Source organism: Bombina bombina, chromosome 1 (genome assembly GCF_027579735.1).
Source record: "Bombina bombina isolate aBomBom1 chromosome 1, aBomBom1.pri, whole genome shotgun sequence".
In the NCBI taxonomy this organism is placed as follows: domain Eukaryota; kingdom Metazoa; phylum Chordata; class Amphibia; order Anura; family Bombinatoridae; genus Bombina; species Bombina bombina.
In genome coordinates this window covers 546774356-546800342 of record NC_069499.1, presented here as the reverse complement: position 1 = coordinate 546800342, position 25987 = coordinate 546774356, and the positions used below count along the sequence as shown (strand labels likewise).

The 25987-nt window shown below is 35.5% G+C and overlaps 1 protein-coding gene across 1 annotated transcript in view; it reads left to right on the top strand.

Annotated features, from left to right (window-relative positions):
- Positions 1–545: 545 nt before the first annotated feature.
- BMPR2 (bone morphogenetic protein receptor type 2) overlaps positions 546–25987 on the top strand; it is a 498659-nt gene continuing 473217 nt past the window's right edge. The window contains exon 1 of the mRNA XM_053698685.1: positions 546–1661. Within this exon, the coding sequence (XP_053554660.1) occupies positions 1589–1661 (73 nt within the window). The 5' untranslated portion in view covers positions 546–1588. The remainder of the gene's footprint in view (positions 1662–25987) is intronic.

Sequence of the window (25987 nt, the reverse complement as noted above, 5' to 3'; positions counted from 1 at the left end):
CGGTAGGGAATTAGAAATGTATTTTTTATTAAAACTATGGCAGCAATATTAAAAAAAAGTTAGCGACTACATGAATGTGAAAATGATAAATGGGAGGTTGTCTTCAAGAAAGAAAAACTTTACCTTCACTTTTAATGATAAAAGCAATTGGAAAGTTGTTTAAAATTGCATGCCCTATCTGAATCATGAAAGTTTTTTTTGGACTTGACTGTCCCTTTAAGAAACGATGCTTTAAATCCCAGCTTTTGCAGAAATAAGTGTGTTGCTTGGCTTGCTAAATGATAACTGTATATAGTTATATAGGAATTCATTTTTGTGATGGTTTAAAAAACAAAAACAAAACTTCCTGCGTTGCACTAAAAAAAAAGGAATCCAATGTGGTCCTTCGTCTGAAAATTAATGCAGTATTCCCCGTGACTATTACAATTTGTTATTTTTCTTTATTGTCAATAAAGTTTGATATAAAAAAAAAAACTAAAATTTTTTTTTTTTTTCCATGCCTGCAGGCTCTGTCTCCGCCTCCCCCTGTGTCTGTGCTGTGAGAGGCCTCTTTGTGTCTGGCTGAGACACAGGAGCAGTGGCTGGAGGAGGAGGTTTGTGTATGGGTGAAAAAGAAGGGGAGGGGAGATATCTCAGTGCCTTCCTCACCACCACTTCAGTCAACAGTTCCCCTCCTTCTTAGTCCTCTCACCACAACAAACCCCCCTTCGGTTGGCTTCCCCAGGGAAGTTGCTGCAGCCAGCCTAGGGTGATCGCTTGTGCTAGGGATTTAAGCAGAAGCACTTACAGCCTATCCCTCAGGAGCCAACTACGGGCCTCAACCGCGATATCTGGGACAGCTGCTTGCCACAGCACAGCTCATTTTCACTGGGATTTTATCACCTAATGGGAATGTGGCTCCTGAATGCTGCAAAACTGAATGAGAAAGAAGGAACGTCGCACTTAAGTATAGCGTCTTGGTAAAATATAATTTAAGTTTTTTTTTGGAAAAGAAGAAGCTAAATAATTTTATAAAATATACCGTAATTTTGTCAAAGGGGACAATTTTTGAAAAGTAATAGAAGTATGCTGTTATATCAATAATATATTAAAAAATATAGTACTTTTATAAAAAACAAACAATATTTTTTGGGTGCAATTTATACCTATTTTCACAATAGGTAGGAAATTACTTTCCTTGGTAATGGGGTTTGAGTAAAAGCTCCAAGTGAAATAAATATAATTGTTTTGGCTGAGATGGATTTTACATTATTTATTCCCATACCTTTACATATGCTGGGCATGCATACACAGAGTCCTGTGTAGTATATTGATTTACCATTGCTTTTATTGTTATGTTTTGGGAAATAATTCAATTTCATTGGAAAAGCGGTTACCCCTTTGGAATATACCTCCTTGAAATGAGCATTAATTGTCAGAAAACAGCATTGCACCCAATGAGAATATAAAGCCAGAAACTGTCTACCCTAATGGATTAGAAGACAATCAATTTCCTCGTGAAACTGGATAATTTTCTGAGGGACTGGATCCCCTCTCATTTTTTTTCCATTCCCGTGGCTACCTACTATCTCAATTCTTTGGGATTATTATGGCTTCCTATCGGATTTTTATTTTCCTGTTCTTTATCTTACATCATTCCACCCTCCTGGCTACAGCTGCTGGTAAGTTCTATATAAACACTAGGAGATTAAAATGCTTTTGTACACTACTGTGATTGTGAAATAATGTTGCTATTTTTTTTTTATTAGATATTTAGGTTACCTAGCTTCAAGGTTCTATATAGTTTATTTTTTTGCATAATTTGTCTTACATTTTATATAATTAAAATTGTGTGTGTGTATATGTATATATATATATATATATATATATATATATATATATATATATATATATATATATATATATATGTATATATATATATATACATACACACACACTTAGCTTTTGAATTTCCTTTTTTTTTTTTTTTTTCTCTCCTTATATAAGTCAAGGCGTATGGTCTATAGACCCGGGTTGGGAGTGGCAGTCACTGGCCATTTCATCAGTGATTAGCCACTGCAGAGGTGTATTGATGAGTCTTAATACAAGAAGACTCATATTTAACCCATCTGTTGGTACCATAGTGTGTATTATCAAGAGTCAATGTTTTTAAATGCAACTATAATTTGTATTTTGTAGGTTATAATTCTCATATAAACCAGTCTTGATATGCTTTCGACTTTGGAATCTACAATTATAATTCAGTATTATGCTAGGCCTTAGTAAGAGATTACATAAATATAGGGTACACGTTATTTTCTATTTGAAGACTCTATAAACCATACAACAAATATACTTAACATATAATTTTTTGAAGTTCGAGATTACTTGTAGTCCAAGACAAGGACTGCATTCCTGTGCAGAGGGATGATTTCTATTTTAATAGCATCAGGACATGTCATCACTTATTCAGCGTGCATGTGAGGCCTTGCTCTATCACAAATCTTCAATAGTGGAAACGTTTATATTATTACAAATACTATTTTCCTATTAGAAAGTGGCACCATTCCGCAGTAAGCATCTTTGCAGTATATGATGTCATGTCATGCTATTGTGTTCTTTTCTCAGCTGTCACCAAGCATTGTTTCCTGGACTGCAGTCGTTATGTGATTACATTTTATTTTGGCAGGCTACAAATCAGAAATTTATGGGTGTGCAGCAAGATGTTTTATAGTGATCATTCATGGTCAAATGCAGATATAAAATAATTAGTGCCTTTTCCAATGGACCTTATTAGAATTTATTTCTGGCAATTCAGGCACACCTTTAGGTTACCGAGTGTTAAAACATTTTTATTTTTTAATCAAAAGCAATCAAAATTAAATAAAATGCAGTATGCACAGTTGTGGAAAACAAGATACAAAATTGTAAAGAAACGCATTTAAGGTACTAGGGAAGACAAGTGGACACAGTGCATATTTTCAGTTGTGTTTTACAGGGCATTTTATTTTCTTGGTTTGCAGTCAGTTCTTAGTTACATGTGTTTTGATGAAGTTATTATTAAAGCCAATGCATGTATCTTAACTCAGACATACAGTGCTATAATGTACAAAATTATGTGACTCAAAATACGTGTCTCCTTGTATTATAACCAATTATTGTGATTTGTTTAAATGAGTCTGATTCCTTGCCATGTATGTTTTATGAAAGAAGAATATTCAAGAAAACTATATAGTAGTCTCTTAGGACTACATTGAAGATATGTGTGGGTTATCCCAAAGTTGTGCAAATTGTATCTGTGTTGCTTAGATTTATGATTTTAAATTTATCAGGAATATAAATTGTATAAACCATGTTGACTGTTAAAGGGACACTGAACCCAATTTTTTTTTTCATGATTCAGAAAGAGCATGACATTTTAAGCAACTTTTTAATTTACTCCTATTATAAATTTTTCTTTGTTCTTTTGCTATCTTTATTTTTAAAAGCAGGAATGCAAATCTTAGCAGCCAGCCCGTTTTAGGTTCAGCACCATGGATAGTGCTTGCTTATTGGAGGCTTATATTTACTCACCAATAAGCAAGCATAATTCTCAACCAAATATGGGCCGGCTCCTATGCATCTCATTCCTGCTTTTTAAATAAAGATAGCAAGAGAACGAAGAAAAATTGATAATAGGAGTAAATTATAAAGTTGCTTAACATTGCATGCTCTATCTGAATCGTGAAAGTAAAAATTTGGGTTTAGTGTCCCTTTAATAACGTTTTTCTATAAACCGTTAATTACAAAATAGTCACAAGCATTTTTGTAATATATTTGTTTTTACAGAGAGGATTTTAAGACACCACATGTACCTACCTGAGTACACACAACCCCATTAGTTCATGCACATGCAGTAAGTTCCAGTGACATTTATGTGGCAGATTGCTGGTTTTCACCCTTAGATCACTCTGTTGCCTTTTTGCTATTTTGTGTTTAGTTGTACATTTTAAAAGGAGAATCTTTCAAAAAGCAAATACTGTATATTAGAAAAAATATGCTTGAGTTAATCTTAGATGCAAAGGTAAATCATCAAAATTACTTTAATTTACCAATAAGCTTCGGCATTATCAATAATTTATTAGTGGTTTCATGAACTTTAGTAAAAATTAAGCCTTAACTGGTTTCACTCTATTTAATCCCCCACATTAGATATTTAAAGAATAATTTTCTGCATTTATGTTTTGTAATAACACAGCAAACGTTGCCCACTTTTGTCAAACAATAACTTAGAAACTGTGTGTACTAATGACAGTGAACTGGATATTTGTAACTTTCAGACAGTGTGTTGATAGGGAGGATGAAATTCACAAATAGGCCTAATACCTGAGCTCCAACTTCACATTTAGCTATTATGGTAAGTGTTGTTTTGTAAAGAGTCTCTAAACTCGGTATGCTGGTTGTGTGAGTAGGGCTACACAATGACATTGATAAATGAGGGAAAAAATACATAAACAATTAAAACAAAACATTAATAAAAGAGGAAGAGGGTTTGCTAGCAATAACTTACAATCTATATGCAATAGGCAGCATGCCTGCACATCTAAATAAATGTGACCTTTTTCCACAGAAATCCTTTAACTATATTTCCACTGGAGCAAGGCGTTCTGGCTAAGGATTTGTTTTAATAACAGACTCATGCCATTGCAGTGCTAATGTTATTTAAAACTATCTTCCTATGCTTTTGTGTTGACTTGAGCATCATTGTGCATGCATGAAGGTGCCTGTTTTTTAAAACAGGCTTAGGAAGCAGGGAAGTTGTGACACTGTGATCTGCCTTTGCTTATAAATTACCCAGAATGCCCTGTTCCAGTGGAACAGTTTTCTTTGGATGTAAAAATGCACTACAATGATCTGTTTTCTATTTTATTTGATGTTTTTTTTTGTTTTCTTACCTGAAACCCGTTGCTAGTCAATGGCTCAACAAATCCAGGGAGGCATGGCTGGTATAATACTTCATTTGCTAGCTGTATCTACATATTGCCTATAAAATTAAAGTAGTAACAAAGATTTTTGAATGAAGACAGAAATAGAATAATCAAAGTATTGCAGTAATAATCCTTATAGTGCAAATATTTGTTCAATTAAAGGAACAGTTTACCCAAATGAAGACCGAATGTTTTTGAATTTAGCTGTCCAAAATAAAACAATGTGTGTGTTTTTTTTTTTTTTTTTTTAAACCTCTTGTAACATTAGATTTTTATTTAGCAAAGTTCCGTTTTCATGGGCTGGTAAGAATACCCACTTGTCTAATTTCTGGCCGCGCAGCCACTCGAGCGGAGTCCCTTCTTTGCAGGACGCATGCTCCTGCCACCGCTAGTGTGAACAGGGACGTTCTCTAAATAAAAAGCTTGTCCGTGTTCAACGTTGAGATCTTTCTTGCTTTCCAAAAGCAGAAAAAAGGACACTGCAGCACCACACCAGTCACTTTAGTTATATGCGCATTTGAAATACAATCTAATTTAAATAAAATTAAATAAATGGTTTTGATTGGCTGCGGGGCAGGGTAAAAGTGTGGTAGTCCAGCCCTTTTCTCTGGGTGTTCCGCGGTTGTCGAGCTGCAAGGATAAGCAGTGTGGAAAAAGGTAAAAATAATACATAATTAAAAAAAAAAAATTTTTCACTGTACTTTTTTTTTTGCGCAATTGTTGCTACTGAAATCTATTTCACTGAGTGTACTGGTCCTTTAAATAACCTTCTATTGTGCTTGCTACACATGCACCTCCCATTCATACACATCAGAGGTTTGCAATTTACTGTTTAAGCATTTTACAATCTCATTTATGTCTGTCTGGACTTCAGCTGCTAAAAGTAAGACAGATCATTCTTTCTCTTGTGATCCTTTCATTAAGGTTGTTGTTGGTGTGGTAATAAAATTGCTGAGTCAAAGGCGCATTTAAGTAGACAGGAAACATAAATGTTCACTCAGACTGATCAGTTGCATGTATTTATGTATGTATTTATTTTAAAGAGACATTCCAATCTGACAATATTAGATTATTTTATTTTTTTTAATTATCATTAAAAACTTGCTTGTTACAAACTGTGTGTTTTGACATTGCAAAGGAATTAAACTCATGGTTAAAGGGACATTCCAGCCAAAATTGGAATCCACATGGATATAATTCTGTTTTGAATATAAGCATTTTTGTAATATACATAAATTATCAAAGCTATAGCTATTTCAAAAGTGTATTTAAGTATGCACCGTTTGTTAATTGCTGACATGATACAGGCAAAAGGGTAGGGAAGCAGCGCTGCTTGTTAAATACGGCATACAGGTTCTCTTGTGAAAACCTGCAGATGTAGGCAGGCTTCGCCTGCTGAAAGGGTTTAATAAATTGACCCCTTAAAGGGACACTCAGGTTAAGTTAAATTTTCATAATTCAGATATAGCATGTAATTTTAAACAACTTTCCAATTTACTTCCATTAAAAAAATGTGCACAGTCTTTTATATTTACAATTTGAGTCACCAGATCCTACTGAGCATGTGCAAGAACTCAGACTATACGTATATGCATTTGTGATTGGCTGATTGCTATCACATGGTACAAGGGGAGTGGAAATATACATAACTTTGACATTTGTTATAAAAAAATCTACTACTCATTTGAAGTTCAGACTAAGTGCTATTGCATTGTCTTGTTATCTTGCATTTGTTGATTATGCAAATCTATTGTGTTGACTGGTCCTTTTAAGCAGTGATAACTTTTACTAGGAGATTTTTTGCCAATACATGTTTACTGCAAATATGTTTCTATTCAAAGATGTAATTCATCTATGCGCATTTAAATTTTTACCAGAATGTCTCTAATGCTCGGCAGGCATGCTACCATGTTATTCCTGGTCAGGACACAGAAGGTGAATGAAGGTTATTTGTGCATGCTGCTTCCGATTGGCTCACTAGCTGTGTTCTGCTTAGGGAGCAGCAGTACAAGGGTTAACATAGCTCTCAAAATAATATATATATATATATATATATATATATATACATACATACATACATACATACATACATACATACATACATACATACATACATAGCCCTCAGTTTACGCCTGGGTTAGGTTCCAGAAGGAATGGTTGTAAATTGAAACCCGGTTTACAATGTAAGTCAATGGGAAGTGAAGGAGAGAGGTTCCAGGCCCCTCTCAAAATTGTCATAAGTAACATCTAATACATTATTTTTAAAACTTTGAAATGAAGACTTTAAATGCTAAACAGCATTATAAACCTAATAAAATAATCACACAACACAGAATATATAATTAAACTAAGTTTAAATGAACAAAAACTTTTGCTAAACAGCATTATAAAGCTAAGAAAATAATCACACAACACAGACTTCACTTGCATTTTTCTGCAAAAAGTTATTTCTATGCATTCCAATCTGGGCTGATTTATAGACAGGAAGATCTTGTTCCTTTGAAATCTGCTCGATAGCTCAGGTCTGGTCAAACTGATTAATTTCAGCTTGCTTGGCTTTGCTGCAATACAAGCGGACAGCTCCACCTACTGGCTATTTTAATAAATGCACTGCTTCGCAATGCTTTTCAATAGCAGTCACATGACTGGAAAAAAAGGTTGTTATTCTGAAACGGTGTAAATTGAACCGTTGTAAAACGAGGGCCACCTGTATATAACTTTTTTTATTTTTATTTATTTGACATGGAATGACCCCTGTTTAGTTATAAAATACTTAAATTCAAAATAACATATTATGATAAAATAATTTATATTGTGTAGATGTATTTTTTGTGTTTTAATTTTATATGTTGCTTATGCTCCTCGGGGCAGGACTACCATTGGTGCATCAGGTGCAATGGCACCAGGGCCCAAGTGCTGGGGCCCCCGCAGAAGCCAGTCTATACATAGACGTGTGCAGAATTTCTAGCTTTTTGATTTTTTTTTTTTTTTAAACTCCTTTTTATTGACTTTTTAATCTCATACCTAAACTACCTCAGACTACAACTGCTGCTCATTATTTACGTTTTTCTTAACTCGCACCATTTATTTGCTGCTCACTATCTGATTTGCACCTTGCTGTCAATTAATTATTAGTACATAGACTTTCATGGCCTACTACTGCTTTTTGCACATTACACTTATATTGTACACTGATGTGTTTTCTTAAAGGGACACTCAGGTTAAATTAAATTTTCATGATTCGGATACAGCATGTAATTTTAAACAACTTTCCAATTTACTTCCATTAAAAAAAATGTGCACAGTCTTTTATATTTACACTTTTTGAGTCACCAGATCCTACTGAGCATGTGCAAGAACTCACAGACTATACGTATATGCATTTGTGATTGGCTGATTGCTATCACATGGTACAAGTGGAGTGGAAATATACATAACTGAAATTTTTTATTAAAAAATCTACTACTTATTTGAAGTTCAGACTAAGTGCTATTGCGTTGTCTTATCTTGCATTTGTTGATTATGCAAATCTAATGTGTTGATTGGTCCTTTAAGTCATTGTTTGCTATTTATGTTATAACACACTGCTTTTCAGTTATTGATATAACATACTAACTTATGCACTTTATATTATTTTCTTATACTAAAATTGATTTGTGGTTCATTATTTTGATGTGCTATGATGACAATTACCTTTTACTGTGTAGCTTACTGTTTCTGCACACATTTCACTTATATTGCACATCTAAACTTCTGTCTACTCCATTCGTATTTCTGTTTTTAAATCATTGATATTACATATTTCACAATGCATGCATATACTTTAATCCTCCTCATTCTGTCAATTGCCAATTGTTCTAATTCACGCACCTTATACTTCTTTTTGTTATGTCTGGGTTGGATGCTTAAAATATTTAGTTGTCTTTGTTTTTATACTTTGTGCAATGACAATAAAAAGTAATCAATCAATCAAGAATGTGTACAATCCTAATGCAGGGGAGACTTTTTTTTTTGTGTGTGCAGGTTGCAGGTCAGGTCTATCTACCGATCTAAACATACATGAAGAGGTGACAAAAGGTGTCCAGGCTCCAATGTAAAAGTTAAAACTTCATCATTTATTCACAAAGTTGCATTAAAATGAAGGTTTAACATCACCATAAATGTCAGCATTCATCCCACCTATCCTTAAATCATTGCTTACCACCGAGTTACCTTTGAGGGTCCCAAAAGATTTTTGCACCAGGGCCCTCAGTTGAGTAGGTCAGTTACTGCCTCACTAGATTCTTTTGAGATTTTTTTTATTTTTTTTTTCTTTATTTTAAAAATATGTTGTACGACATACAGGTAAGAATGAAAGGATGATAATAGGGGAATATGGCAAACCTTGTCAGTGGCGTTCAAGCCCTTTTCGTTTTGTTTTTTATATGCGTAATGTGACTATATAATTATAATATAATTAATAATTAAATTGCGGATTATTAAACAAAGGGCAACATTTATCAAAGTGAGAATAACATTTTCACGTTTCTCGTCCAAAAAAAACTCGCAAATGATATCGCCATATTTATGAAAGGTTATGCGCCGAATAAAGTCGCAACTTTTCATATGTGCAAACAAATTGACTCATGACCATTCGAAAGTCTTTAATATATGTGAATAAGATGTCTGGAAATGAATGCCTAATTCTTGCATTAATCTCTATTGGCATTTTAAAATGCCCGTGTATATATATATATATATTCGCAGTTCTTATATATTTATGAAAAGTGGTGCATGTAATATTCACTGTTTTTAATCTCACCAATTTTTAGTTTGCAAGGTAGTGAAAAATAAAGAATGATATTGTTTTGTCTGGAGGGAAAGTGGAAAAATGACTTTTTGTTGCCGTAATAACTGTATCTAGAGTTAGAAATTGCCCATAACAAGGCGCAGAACCTGAACAATAATAATTAATTCAATAACAAAAAGTATATACAGATTTATAAAAAAAAAAAGTAAAATAATTTAAAGTGCAATTGAAATATGTGTCAAAAAACGGTCAATCTTCCTTGATGAAAGAGAGCCAAATAAGGGGCAAAATAAAAATACCTTTAATATGTAAGAAATTACATTCTTACAATCACTTGATTAATTTATTCTGTTTATAATAGGATAAAAACAATAAAACCATTTACCGGTGGCTAAAATTAAGATTGATAAAGTAAAAATTATATTTTCGCAAGAAAACTAGATCAGCCGTTCGCTTGACATTGCAAAAAAAATTTGCCCCAAAAATGTCTCTAGAATTTTGATAAATACTGGCGACATTTTTGACTTCACACATTGTGAGCTATTGCGGCTATAATCGTGACTTTTTAGGCGCATTTTTTGGGGCTTGATAAATTTTGCCCAAAGCATTACTTAAAGGGACACTGAACTCAATTTTTTTCTTTTGTAATTCAGAAAGAGCATGCAATTTTAAGCAACTTTCTAATTTACTCCTATTATCAATTTTTCTTCATTCTCTTGCTATCATTATTTGAAAAAGAAGGCATGTAAGCTTTTTTTGGTTTCAGTACTCTGGACAGCACTTTTTTATTGGTGGATGAATTTATCCACCAATCAGTAAGGACAACCCAGGTTATTCACCAAAAATGGGCCGGCATCTAAACTTACATTCTTGCATTTCAAATAAAGATACCAAGAGAATGAAGAAAATTTGATAATAGGAGTAAATTAGAAAGTTGCTTAAAATTTCATGCTCAATCTGAATCACGAAAGAAAAATTTTGGGTACAGTGTCCCTTTAAGTAATTTTTGCATGGACAAACATAGCTTATTCACTACTTTTCCAGTACTGAAATGCTGAATACTACATAGAATAATTTAGCACTAATTTCAGTTGCTGTGTGGAGTGAAAACACTAAGCTATTTTAGCATTTAACTGTATAAATTGGTACTGAGTATTGTCACTCTCCTAAACTAGTCGGTTTTCGATGAATATAGTCCATTGTTATTTTAGTAAAAAAATTTTTTTTTTTTATCTTTCATTTTCATGGTCATAAGTCCAGTAATTTATAACATAAGTGCAGAATATATGCACTCTTTTGTTCAGTTCTATACTATATATGATTTTGGAATCTAATATTTACAACCAGGTGAAGGTTTCATTTTTAGAATCCCTTTTTAGATTAGCTTTACTATTCAGCTGCCATTAGAAATGCATAGATAATTAACTTATTCTGTGGAGAACTATTTATTCATATTTGGACAACTTTTCTGATGTACGTATTGAAAGGAGAAAAAAAAATCTGTACCTTTTTTAAAGAGACATTGTACACTAGACTTTTCTTTGTGTATATATGTTTTGTAGATAATAGATAATAGAATGCTAAAGACACGCATGCTCCTGAGGTCCTATGAGCCTAATTAAAGGGACAGTAACCTAAAAATAGAACTTTAAATTGAATGCATAGAGCAGGGCTTCACAAACCCAAGTGCAAGGGAGCCCTGGTTTGAACTTGAAGTCCACAAAACACTGGTGGGTGTCCCCACTTCTCTACCCTGGCCGTCAATAGCCACACCTAGAATTTGATTTGGGAGGCTGGATCCTTTCAATGTCTTTCAGCTGTGAAATAAAAATCCAACTTTTATAGTGTTATGTAATGTGTGTAATTAAAATATATATATATATATATATATATATATATATATATATATATATATATATATATATACACACTGTATATATCCTTCATTATTTATGTATCCTTAGTTGGTCAGCCACCAATCAGCAAATAGCACACAGGTGCTAAACCTACCCTAGCTATGCTTTTCTACAAATTATACCTAAATAATAAAGTAAATTAGATAATAGAAGTACATGGGAAAGTTGTTTCAAATTTTATGCTCTATTTGAATCATGAAAGAAAATTTTGAGTTTCCTCTCTGTTTAAATCAATAAATGTGATGTGTGCTTTACTATTAAACCAGGGGCTAAATAATTCTTCTGTAATAAAAATCAGTATGATTTTGTTTCCAGGAACCAAGTGTTAAATTGCTGTATATGCTAACCACAATGGTTGGGGGAGGGGGGTTAAATCAATGCTGTATGATTATTACTAAGGAGCAGTCTTAAAGGGACAGTACACTGTAAAATTGTTTTTATGTTAATGTATTTCCAATGACTTGTTATACCAGCTGCAGAGTATAAAATGTATGAGAAATTGCATTTTTCGGTTTATTTGTGTATATGAAGTAGCTGGTTTTGTGCTTTTAAACTACAGCCCTATTACAATGGTTGAGTTTCAGGTAATATCAGATCTCATTATGTTATCACTTTCTGTACACACACTTGCTTCCTTATCTTATATTTGTCTGGAAAACTAAAGCTCAATACATAGAGAACAAAAGTAATAAAATGATAATTTTCTAAACTATCCTGTACCCCACTGAGAGTGTAATTTCTTCTGCTGGCTGTGTTTACTTAGGCTATTCAATAGCTGAGACTCCAGTATCAAAACTTTCAGTATAGTTTGGGATACCACAAGCTAAATCAGCTATTTCAAAGTCCAAAATAGTGGTAAAAGAGCTACTTGTAAACAATTTAATACACTCCAGCAGGTGTATTATGGATCATTGGAAACAATTTAAATGGGAGAAAATTTTTGAATGAACTGTCCCTTTAATAGTAGACATAAGCCTTGTCTACTTGGCTCATTGAATGTGCTTAGATGCTAGCAAGGTCAACAACCTTACCTTCTATAATTCTGTTCTTTAGGTGTTATTTGCTAGAGCTGTCTTTTCAGTGTTTGCTTGAACAAATGTGATCAATACTCCTCCAGGATTAGAAGATGGATTTGTTTGCTCTGCAGCATCCAGTGCTGCAGCTTTATTGATTTATGTGAGCAGTCAGATATCCCAGTGGCATCCAATGTGCAGTGTTTACTCAGTTTCTGTAATATTGTGTGCATAGAATATGAACAGCTATACTTTATTGTTACCTAAAACACACATTTATTTCCTTACTATAGATACCAATTCATAAATATATTGGTACATTTATGTCATGGTGCCCACTTTCATCACCAGTTGTACTGATCATTTAAAGAAAATTGTGTCAGAACAAACTAAAGCTTAATTCATGCACAACATGTGCCACCTCTTAAGACAATGCACTTACTTTGAATTTGAAATGAGCAGTAGAAAATATCCTGGCAAATTTAAAAGTTAAAGGGACATGAAACCCAAACATTTTCTTTTATGATTCAGATAGAGAATACAATGTTAAACAACTTTCCAATTTACTTATATTATTTAATTAGCTTCCTTCTCTTTGCTGAAAGGTTTATTTAGGTAAGCTCAGAAGTAGCAAATAACCTAGGTTCTAGCTGCTAATTGGTGGATGCGTGTGTGTGTGTGTGTGTGTGTGTGTGTGTATATATATATATATATATATATATATATATATATATATATATATATATATATGTGTGTGTGTATATATATATATATATATATATATACTATATATATATATATATATATATATATATATATATATATATATATATATATATATATATATATATGTGTGTGTATGTGTATATATATATATATAATACATATATATATATATATATATATATGTATGTGTGTGTATATATATATATATGTATGTATATATGTGTGTATATGTGTGTGTGTGTGTGTATATATATATATATATATATATATATATATATATATATATATATATATATAATATTTTTTTTTTGATTTTCATTGGCTCACCCATGTGTTCAGTTTGAAACCAGTAGTGCATTGCTGCTCCTTCAACAAAATATACCAAAAGAATGAAACAAATTAGATAACAGAAGTAAATTAGAAAGTTGTCTAAAATTGTATTCTCTATCGGAATCATGAAAGAATTTTTGGATTTCATGTCCCTGTAATAAATGTTTCTCTTCCTCTGTATCCTATGACAGCAATCGGCCAATCACAAAATGCCTATATGCAACTGTGCACTTTTGCACATGCTCAGTAGTAGCTGGAGGCTGAGAGAAGGTGCATATAAAAAGAATGTGCACATTTTGATAATGGCATTATATTGAAAATGTGTTTTAAATTGCATGCTTTCTCTGGATCATGAAACGTGTGCATGTTTAGGAGCTAGGTAAAACTCTGTTGCCCCTGGAGTTTGCCAAACTCGGGATATACTAATGGAAAAAAATAATTGCTGTAATTCAGTAGAGTATGCAATTTTTTGCATTACTGAATGCATGCCTTTGTGTTTAATTCCCTGCAAAGTGGTTAAACACACACAAAAATCCCCAAATAGCAGTTCCTATTGGACATCCCCATTGACTTGCACTCTGCCTAAGAGCTGCAATTCTTGGAGTGAAACTGACTGTTTTAGTATGCTGGGCAGGATTAGTAATGCAAGCATTTATGTACTAGAATGTCTCTTTTTAAGAGAGAAATTTCTTACAAATAAAATTTATTTATTCCCATTATTAACACAGCTCATTCAATATATGGCACTTGTACCTATTAACATACAATTATATCAAAGTCCCATGTTGAAAGTCACTATGATAGTGCAAAAAATCAGGTATGTCCTCAGTGTGAATGATGACTGCACTCATTTTCACTGAAGATACTGGAAAAATTTAAAATAGAAGGAAGAGAGGGGCGCCTCACGTGTAGAATCACAAAATCAAAAAAGCCAAAGCTTATGCACTCGAGCCAAATTGGTACTCTCGTTTAAAATAAGCACCCCAATGTGCTAATGGAAGCAGAGTGACATAATATGGTGTGTCAGTACACCCACTCCAGGATATCCCCACCAGGTGTGTCTGTAATGGAGAGTCAAGATAACAAAGGAAACCACATGTGCTGATCAACCAAATAGATGGAACAATGGAGATAATTTATGCCAAATGGGTACTCACAATGTCCAATAGCACACCTATGTGCTGGTAGATGCAGACTGATAATTTTAGGTTAGGGCGTATCAGCTCACCCACTCCAGGTGTTACCAACAATATGGTCCAAAAACAGGATAAATGCACAAACAGCCCAATATTGGGGAAATGAGAGGTAAGGTAGAAACCACTATACTTGTTTTATAGTAAAAAACATGTTTATTAGAAGACTGAAAACAAAAATTTAAATTAAAAGAATATAATAACAAGTAGTGGTTAAGGGGATAATCCCCTCTAATGCAACACATTTCTCGGCACTGAAGGGCCGTTTCCTTAGTCATGTATACACCTTACCTTTATCCTGCTATTTAAAACTTTGTTACCAATACACAATTGATTAAATAACACCCACAATGGGCGTGTTCATAAGACACATGTTATGCATTAATCCAAACAAACCAAACATATTATTCTTATACATAAAGCATTGTGGTTAGAATATTCAAATACATCATCATCATCATCCTGTTAGTTAATCAAACTTTAAGTTGCAACCATATCTCTCTCCACCATAATGAATTTCTCTGTTAACACAGCTACATTCCCCATTTTTTCTCTATATTGTTGTTTTTATTAAGATGTCCTATATTGACTGAGTGTTCTGTATTTCAATAAAATTGTCTCATTTAAAACAGTCATCATTTGATGTTATTAATTTTAGATCCGTTTTGAGCTCCCTTCCTTTTCATGTACCATAATTGTTTGTCATGATTTTAACTCCATTTTATAAAACAAAAATGATTGTTTTTTTTTTACCTTAATGATGACCATAATGCAGGATTCAGATCTTCCATGATATCTCTCTAAATAATCATTGATCAGTTGCATGTGTTCTACATACAAACAAACAAAAAACACTTCCTGCTATACTTCTATAGTTAATGACTAGTAGCCAATCCTCAGAGACTACACTCTCTGAACAGGTCATATCTACCAATCATGTGCAAGTTCTCATTTTAACAATTGTTTGTGATTGGGCAGACAGTTTTAATACATTGTTAAATGTATGCTTTTGCAGATGCAGGGACGCTAAAGTCATAATTAATATGTCATGATTCAGATAGAGCATGCAATTAAAAAAACCCCTCTAATTTTCTTCCATTTTCAAATTTGATATGCACACTTTACTGAGCATGTGCACAAGATCTAAGTGTGTACATTTGAGCCTCTGATTCATTGAAGGCTGTGACATGAAACAGGGGGCTTGAGATTTGGAGTAAGTCCCATTTAATTGTGTGGATTTTTATTTTCTAAATGATGTATTTGTTGATTATACAATTCTGCTGTATTTAATGGTACTCTAACTTTTATAAAACGCCCCCTCAGATTTTTATAGTAAAGGATTGGTTTTCTCAAATGTTCCTGTTTTGAAATGCACTGCTTATTTTTTTATCAATATTATTGTTATATCCTTTTTTACATGTATATAATTCCATATAAGGGTATGCCAGCCAGGATCTGGTTGCTAAGACAACACAACAAAGCATCTTTCAGTTCAACAAGTGCCTGCTGCCATCTTTTGCGCATTGAGCACTGCAGTACTGATCAAGCTCTGTCTTGTTAGAACAGTGGTGGTAATAAACTAGATTCTGATGAAACTGACCTTTTTGTAAAATTAAAATTTGATAAAATGTAATAGTGCTGGTGATCAGAAGTTAACCGTCATGGAGAGAACTCGCATATTATTATTTTTTTTAGTACTATATTGTAATGTATATATCCTTTACATACAGAAACCTGTAAAGTGAGATAAAGAACTCCCAAGCTAAAATTTAAATTTCTAAAAAACGGACATAACAGTAGCAGTACTGACAAGACTTCCTAGATAATCTTGTCAGTGCTGAGAGCTTTAGATCGTCAGGCTCTTAGAGTGGAATATAGCTTATGGGTGCAAACTGATGTTCTATTCTACTCTGCTTCACTATAAAGCCACTTAGTTTTGTTTTTATTTTTTTAAAGCGCCTGTGCCTATTTTTTAATTTCTTTAACACAGGTGAGAAGTGAAATGCTTTTAGAAATGTTAGTTCAGAACTAAAAGATGTGCACCATATCCCTACATGCTCATACCTGCATTTTTACTTATGGGCTGCAGTTTTAGAGAGCCATCCATTTGCAAGTGAGTACAGTGTAACCGTCTGTACTGTCTCCCAGAAGAGTTTAAAAGCAGAGCCTGTCTGGGAAGGGCTTTCCTTGTCAGCATAAGCAAAGCAGCCTGGGGCTGTGGAACAATGAAGGTGGTTTAGGAAGGGAATGTAAATTAGGGAGAGATTGTTGGCTCGTTGCCAGCAGACAGACTGGGCCTTGTCTGCTCAACCTGAAGCTGACGACCGTGAGTTACCAGACAAGTTGCCTGTCTTTTCCGCAGTAAGGAATGTAGGACTGCATTTTGTGAGACGTGGGGTTCTCAAGCAAATGTAGTAATTGTCAGATATTTTTAGAGAAGAACTTTTAGGTAAGGGTTGCAAAAATATAACTATTTGAGTATTAACACTTTTTTTTATATATTCATAATTATCAACATTTAAGCACCCAATTGCACAGATTTACATAAATGATGTTTTAAATATAGATTAGTCATCTGTATATTGTTAACAGGTGCATAAAATCCAGCACATAGCCATGAAATCTCTAAACATTGGCAGCACTATGGGTCGAACTGAAGAGCTCAGTGACTTTAAACATGGCACTGTCATAGGATGCTATCTTTGCCACAAGAAGGATCTAGGAGCAACAACAGCACAGCCAGAAAGTGGTCAACCACGAAAACTAAGACTGCAGAACTGTGTATCGCGTAAAATTAGGTCTGCTGTAAAGGAGTGCCCACTGCTGTATGCAATAAAATGTTTAGTTCATTTGCAGAATTTACATTTTAGCCTCTCTAGGGAGGGGTTTGCAAGCAATGTGTTTACAATGATTTCTTATACCAGCTGCAGTTTAAAATGTGTGGGAAATTAATGATTTGGCTAAATTTGTTGTATATCAAAAAGCTGTATCTGCTAATTGAAACCACAACCCAATGAAATGGGTTGTGCTTGCCTAACCTCACATATTTTAGAGAAATTTTAAACTAATGGGGATTCAAATTTTGAGTTTAATGTTCTTTTTTTAAAATATGAATTCCCTTCCTTCACAACCCCTGCAGAGGGCGAATTAGGATACATCCAGTCAGGTGATGCATATGTACATCTCCTCCAATCACTGGCACTGCCGTCATTTGGAACTGCACCAGGGTGCACAACTTTGTCTCTTTCTTAATTGCATTGCAAGTGCACAAACATAGTGAAGAAAGGGAAAACAAGTAAATTGATTAAAATGCTTTAATCAAACAATTTTTATCTTTAAACTAGAATCTCCTTTCAAAAATGTTTGGAGCAGGTATAAAAAAAGAAACATTCTGATTGATTGAATGAGTTATCTACGCAAAGACGAAGTTGTGCAAAAATAAAAAAAAAATCACTTCTGTATTTACACCAGGCCTTTTCTGGTGGATGAGCCCTCCCGGGCTTACTTGGAGTATTAAACCAAGTATGCATGAAGGCTCCTATATTTCAGCATGGGTGAACAGCCACTCTACCCATGCTGTGTAAGCACATCAGCAAAACAGCTTTCCATGGCCATATGACAGTGATTATTTTTTGCTACAAAGTATTGGACATAGAATATTCCACAGAGGGAAAACCAGGGATACATCCACCACAACATCTTGTAGACATATTTGATATTGGAGATTAAGTGATATAATGCAAAAGATAATAACTTTCTGTCTCCAAAAGTCTGTGCAGCAATGATGGAGATAACTCTAACTATATAGAAACACTTAAATGAGAACAATATCCTTTAATCCCCTTCCTCTGATACAAATTGAGGATCCAATGGTATTGTGCCTTTATAAACACTTTAAATATCTGCTTTGTTAGGTGCTGATGAAGAGGGCTGAATTATAACCAGATATTATTCCTTTTCTCTTGCATTGGTTCAGGGCTTGTCATATCTCCGGTATCTAGCTAAACTTCTGTGTGACATGAACTGTGACTTTATATTATAAAATATTTCACCATTATCATTGTATGTAGTTGTGCTTCTGCATTGGGGGCTTAAAGGGGTATTTAACAGTAAATAAGTAAACGATAAACAGAATATATATATATATGTGTGTATATTTTTAACGTATATTCGTTGTTTAAAGGGATATAAACACAACATTTATTTCATGGCTCAGAGCATGCAATTTTAAACAATTTTCTAATTTTACTTCTATTAATTTTTCTTTGTTCCCTTGGTTTCTTTTGGCCCATTTCTGGAGCACTGTATAGCAGCAGTTTTGCAGGATTGTTATCCATTTGCAAGAGCACTAGATGGCAGCACTGTTTCCTGCCTTGTAGTACTCCGGACGCCTAGGTATCTCTTCAACACAAAATGTCATGGGAAAGAAGCAAATTTGATATTAGTCAATTAGAAACTTTTTTTTAAATAGTAGGCTCTGTCTGAATAAAAAAATAAAATGTTTGGGTTTTATATCCCTTTTAAATATTGAAGTGTAAATATTTTGTTTTTATAAAATACAGGTCCAAAACCCATAATTATTCAGAAATCCAGACTTTTTAATTAATTTAAAAAAAATAAAATTATTTAAAAATCACAATTTTTCTGCGCCAATAAGTTACAATCTTCTCTGCCTGCGTCTTTGTTTTTGTGTTCTAACATGCAAATAGTCTATATTTATTTAAAACAACAATTCCCTTTCTGATTACAGTAGTGTATTATCTATTTTATGGTACTTTTATATCAGGGTGGATTTGATTTAAATTACTAGTCAGTAAGACTGATTTAAATCATGGTTTTCATTTTTTGAATAATAACTTTTCAGATTATTTTCCCAGTAATATCAGACCATTACTATTTTGTTTATATATAATTAGATATGCATAGATAGATCATTGTAATTAATGAAATTATTGTGAGGTGAACTATCTCCAGTGTAATATTGTAATCATTCATATTTAATCAACTTTTCAGCTGTACTTTAATAAATGGAAAACAATGATTACCTTAACTATTTAAATAGTTGTATGTAACTAAAGAAAAATGACAATTTCCTTAATAACTATTTTTAAATAATTTTATTTAACTAAAACAATAACACTATTTATTTTTTACTGCTTTCCCCTCCCTCCTGACAAATCTATTCCCCTCCACACACTCGTCCCGTTAAAAGGACATTAAAGTCAAAATTAAACTTTCATGATTCAGAAAGATCATACAATTTTCCAATTTACTTCTCAACTAATTTCCTTCATTCTTTTGGTATCCATTGTTGAAAAGCATACATGGGTAGACTCAGAAGCAATGCACTACTGCGAGCTAGCTGCTTGTCACTGTCTCGCCCAATATGTTTAGCTAGGCCCCAGTAGAGCATTGATATCCACCAACAAAGGATACCAAAAGAATAAAGCAAATGTTCTAATAGAGCATACAATTTTCACATTTCAGATTTAATGAGACGCAAGTTTTCTTTCATGCTTATATCACTTTAAAGGGACATTAAACATTAAATACATGCTAGATAGAATGATACATTCAAAGAAAAGATTAGTCCATTAGTAACATGTAGATGTATTTTTTAAAGTTTCATTAGTTGTTTAAAAAGTGACAAAATAAGTGTAAAGTTTTAGTGTCTATAAAACACTGGGAGCTGCCATGTTGTAACTTGTGTTACCTTCTCTGCTGTGGCCAATTAGAGACAGTTATAAATAGGTCACTAGAGTGTGCAGCCAATGTTTCTGCTGGATTTAACAGTGTTCTGCACTTCCATTTTTAACAGGAACTGAAAAGCTCACAATTTTAGAATGGAATTACAGGCAAAGAGGACAAAATAAATAACTAAAGTATATTCCAGAGTTGGTTTATTATATACAATTTATCATTTTATATTACCATCTCAAAGTGTTTAATGTCCCTTTTAAGGTCTATTTCTCAACTGTCTGCAGACACAGATTTAACAGTTTTGAGAACTAAAACCATTAATATGTGATAATATCTTCATGATAGAAAAATTGCCTAAAATAATCTGACCGAAACCTCTGGGAGAGCATGACATTGTAAATGGATTAATGGAATGAATTTACCAAAAAAACACATTACAGCCATGAATATTAAAGCATATTGCCATATAATTACATTTCTCTTGTTAAGTGTAGTCAGTCCACGGGTCATCCATTACTTATGGGATTATATCTCCTTCCCAACAGGAAGTTGCAAGAGGATCACCCAAGCAGAGCTGCTATATAGCTCCTCCCCTCACATGTCATATCCAGTCATTCTCTTGCAACCTAACTAAAGATAGGTCGTTGTGAGAGGTCTGTGGTGTTTTTAAACTTAGTTTATTTCTTCAATCAAAAGTTTGTTATTTTAAATGGCACCGGAGTGTGCTGTTTGTTTCTCAGGCAGCATTAGAAGAAGACGTTAATTATTAAATTGTTATCCGTTTTTGGGTATTAAGGGGTTAATCATCCATTTGCTGGTGGGTGCAATCCTTTGCTAACTTAATACATTTACTGTGAAAATTTGGTTGCTATAACTAATTTGGTTCATTGTTATTTCAACTGTGACAGCTTTTTGTGCCTCTTAAAGGCACAGTAGCGTTTTTTTATATTGCTTGTAAATTTATTTGAAAAGTATTTTCCAAGCTTGCTAGTCTCATTGCTAGTCTGTTTAAACATGTCTGACACAGATGAATCTGTTTGTTCACTATGTATGAAGGCCAATGTGGAGCCCCATAGAAAGTTATGTACTAAATGCATTGATGTAACTTTAAATAAAAGTCAGTCTTTACATGTAAAGAAATTATCACCAGACAACGAGGGGGAAGTTATGCCGACTAACTCTCCTCACGTGTCAGTACCTTCGCCTCCCACTCAGGAGGTGCGTGATTTTGTGGCGCCAAGTACATCAGGGAGGCCCTTACAAATCACTTTGCAAGACATGGCTACTGTTATGACAGAAGTATTATCTAAATTGCCAGAATTAAGAGGCAAGCGTGATAGCTCTGGGTTAAGGACAGAGCGCGCTGATGATATGAGAGCCATGTCCGATACTGCGTCACAATTTGCAGAACATGAAGACGGAGAGCTTCATTCTGTGGGTGACGGATCTGATCCAGGGAGACTGGATTCAGAGATTTCTAATTTTAAATTTAAGCTTGAGAACCTCCGCATATTGCTAGGGGAGGTATTAGCGGCTCTGAATGATTGTAACACGGTTGCAATTCCAGAAAAATTATGTAGGTTGGATAGATACTATGCGGTACCGGTGTGTACTGACGTGTTTCCTATACCTAAAAGGCTTACAGAGATTATTAGCAAGGAGTGGGATAGACCCGGTGTGCCTTTTTCCCCTCCTCCCAAATTTAGGAAAATGTTTCCTATAGATGCCACCACACGAGACTTATGGCAGACGGTCCCTAGGGTGGAGGGAGCAGTTTCTACTTTAGCTAAGCGTACCACTATCCCGGTGGAGGATAGTTGTGCCTTTTCATATCCAATGGATAAAAAATTAGAAGGTTACCTTAAGAAAATGTTTGTTCAACAAGGTTTTATCTTACGGCTCCTTGCATGCATTGCGCCTGTCACTGCTGCGGCGGCATTCTGGTTTGAGTCTCTGGAAGAGGCCATTCGCACAGCTCCATTGGCTGAAATTATGAACAAGCTTAAAGCACTTAAGCTAGCTAACGCATTTGTTTCTGATGCCGTCGTACATTTAACCAAACTTACGGCTAAGAACTCCGGATTCGCCATCCAAGCGCGCAGAGTGCTATGGCTTAAATCCTGGTCAGCTGACGTGTCTTCTAAATCTAAATTGCTTAATATTCCTTTCAAAGGGCAGACCTTATTCGGGCCCGTCTTGAAAGAAATTATCGCTGACATTACGGGAGGTAAGGGCCATGCTCTGCCTCAGGACAGGGCCAAATCAAAGGCCAAACAGTCTAATTTTCGTGCCTTTCGTAACCTCAAGGCAGGAGCAGCATCAACTTCCTCCGCTCCAAAACAGGAAGGAGCTGTTGCTCGTTACAGACAGGGCTGGAAAACTAACCAGTCCTGGAACAAGGGCAAGCAGGCCAGAAAACCTGCTGCTGCCCCTAAGACAGCATGAAGGGAGGGCCCCCTATCCGGAAACGGATCTAGTGGGGGGCAGACTTTCTCTCTTCGCCCAGGCTTGGGCAAGAGATGTCCAGGATCCCTGGGCGTTGGAGATCATATCTCAGGGATATCTTCTGGACTTCAAAGCTTCTCCTCCACAAGGGAGATTTCATCTTTCAAGGTTATCAGCAAAACCAAATAAAGAAAGAGGCATTTCTACGCTGTGTACAAGACCTCTTACTAATGGGGGTGATCCACCCAGTTCTGCGGACGGAACACGGGCAAGGATTCTATTCAAATCTGTTTGTGGTTCCCAAGAAAGAGGGAACCTTCAGACCAATCTTGGACTTAAAAATCCTAAACAACTTCCTAAGAGTTCCATAATTCAAAATGGAAACTATTCAAACCATCCTACCCATGATCCAAGAGGGTCAGTACATGACCACTGTGGACTTAAAGGATGCCTACCTTCACATACCGATTCACAAGGATCATTATCGGTACCTAAGATTTGCCTTCCTAGACAGGCATTACCAGTTTGTAGCTCTTCCCTTCGGGTTAGCTACGGCTCCAAGAATCTTTACAAAGGTTCTGGGCTCACTTCTGGCGGTACTAAGACCGCGAGGCATAGCGGTGGCTCCGTACCTAGACGACATTCTGATACAAGCGTCAAGTTTTCAAACTGCCAAGTCTCATACAGAGATAGTTCTGGCATTTCTGAGGTCGCATGGGTGGAAGGTGAACGTGGAAAAGAGTTCTCTATTACCACTCACAAGGGTTCCATTCCTAGGGACTCTTATAGATTCTGTAGAGATGAAAATTTACCTGACGGAGGCCAGGTTATCAAAACTTCTAAATGCTTGCCGTGCCCTTCATTCAATTCCACACCCGTCAGTAGCTCAGTGCATGGAAGTAATCGGCTTAATGGTAGCGGCAATGGACATAGTACCATTTGCGCGCCTGCATCTCAGACCGCTGCAATTGTGCATGCTAAGTCAGTGGAATGGGGATTACTCAGATTTGTCCCCTCTACTAAATCTGGATCAAGAGACCAGAGATTCTCTTCTATGGTGGCTTTCTCGGCCCCACCTGTCCAAGGGGATGACCTTTCGCAGGCCAGATTGGACGATTGTAACAACAGACGCCAGCCTTCTAGGTTGGGGCGCAGTCTGGAATTCCCTGAAGGCTCAGGGATCATGGACTCGGGAGGAGAAACTCCTCCCAATAAATATTCTGGAGTTAAGAGCAATATTCAATGCTCTTCTAGCTTGGCCTCAGTTAGCAACTCTGAGGTTTATCAAATTTCAGTCGGACAACATCATGACTGTGGCTTACATCAATCATCAAGGGGGAACCAGGAGTTTCCTAGCGATGTTGGAAGTCTCAAAGATAATTAGCTGGGCAGAGTCGCACTCTTGCCACCTGTCAGCGATCTACATCCCAGGCGTGGAGAACTGGGAGGCGGATTTTCTAAGTCGCCAGACTTTTCATCCGGGGGAGTGGGAACTTCATCCGGAGGTCTTCGCTCAACTGATTCATCGTTGGGGCAAACCAGATCTGGATCTCATGGCGTCTCGCCAGAACGCCAAGCTTCCTTGTTACGGATCCAGGTCCAGGGACCCGGGAGCGGTGCTGATAGATGCTCTGACAGCCCCTTGGGTCTTCAACATGGCTTATGTGTTTCCACCATTTCCGATGCTTCCTCGACTGATTGCCAAGATCAAACAGGAGAGAGCATCAGTGATTCTGATAGCGCCTGCGTGGCCACGCAGGACCTGGTATGCAGACCTAGTGGACATGTCGTCCTGTCCACCATGGTCTCTGCCTCTGAGGCAGGACCTTCTAATTCAGGGTCCTTTCAACCATCCAAATCTAATTTCTCTGAGGCTGACTGAATGGAGATTGAACGCTTGATTCTATCAAAGCGTGGCTTCTCGGAGTCGGTTATTGATACCTTAATACAGGCTAGGAAACCTGTTACCAGAAGAATTTACCATAAGATATTGCGTAAATATTTATATTGGTGCGAATCCAAGAGTTACTCATGGAGTAAGGTTAGGATTCCTAGGACATTGTCTTTTCTACAAGAGGGTTTAGAAAAGGGCTTATCCGCTAGTTCGTTAAAGGGACAGATTTCTGCTCTGTCTATTCTTCTACACAAGCGTCTGGCAGAAATTCCAGACGTTCAGGCTTTTTGTCAGGCTTTGGCTAGGATTAAGCCTGTGTTTAAGACTGTTGCTCCGCCGTGGAGCTTAAACTTAGTTCTTAACGTTCTGCAAGGCGTTTCATTTGAACCCCTTCATTCCATTGATATCAAGCTGTTATCTTGGAAAGTTCTGTTTTTGATGGCTATTTCCTCGGCTCGAAGAGTCTCTGAGTTATCTGCCTTACATTGTGGTTCTCCTTATCTGATTTTTCATTCAGACAAGGTAGTTCTGCGTACTAAACCTAAGGTAGTTTCTAACAGGAATATCAATCAAGAGATTGTTGTTCCATCATTGTGTCCTAACCCTTCTTCAAAGAAGGAACGACTTTTGCATAATCTGGACCTAGTCCGTGCCCTGAAGTTTTATTTGCAGGCAACTAAAGATTTTCGTCAAACTTCTTCCCTGTTTGTCGTTTACTCTGGACAGAGGAGAGGTCAAAAGGCTTCGGCTACCTCTCTCTCCTTTTGGCTTCGTAGCATAATACGTTTAGCCTATGAGACTGCTGGACAGCAGCCTCCTGAAAGAATTACAGCTCATTCCACTAGAGCTGTGGCTTCCACCTGGGCCTTTAAGAATGAGGCTTCTGTTGAACAGATTTGCAAGGCTGCGACTTGGTCTTCACTTCACACTTTTTCAAAATTTTACAAATTTGACACTTTTGCTTCTTCGGAGGCTATTTTTGGGAGAAAGGTACTTCAGGCAGTGGTTCCCTCCGTTTAAAGTTCCTGCCTTGTC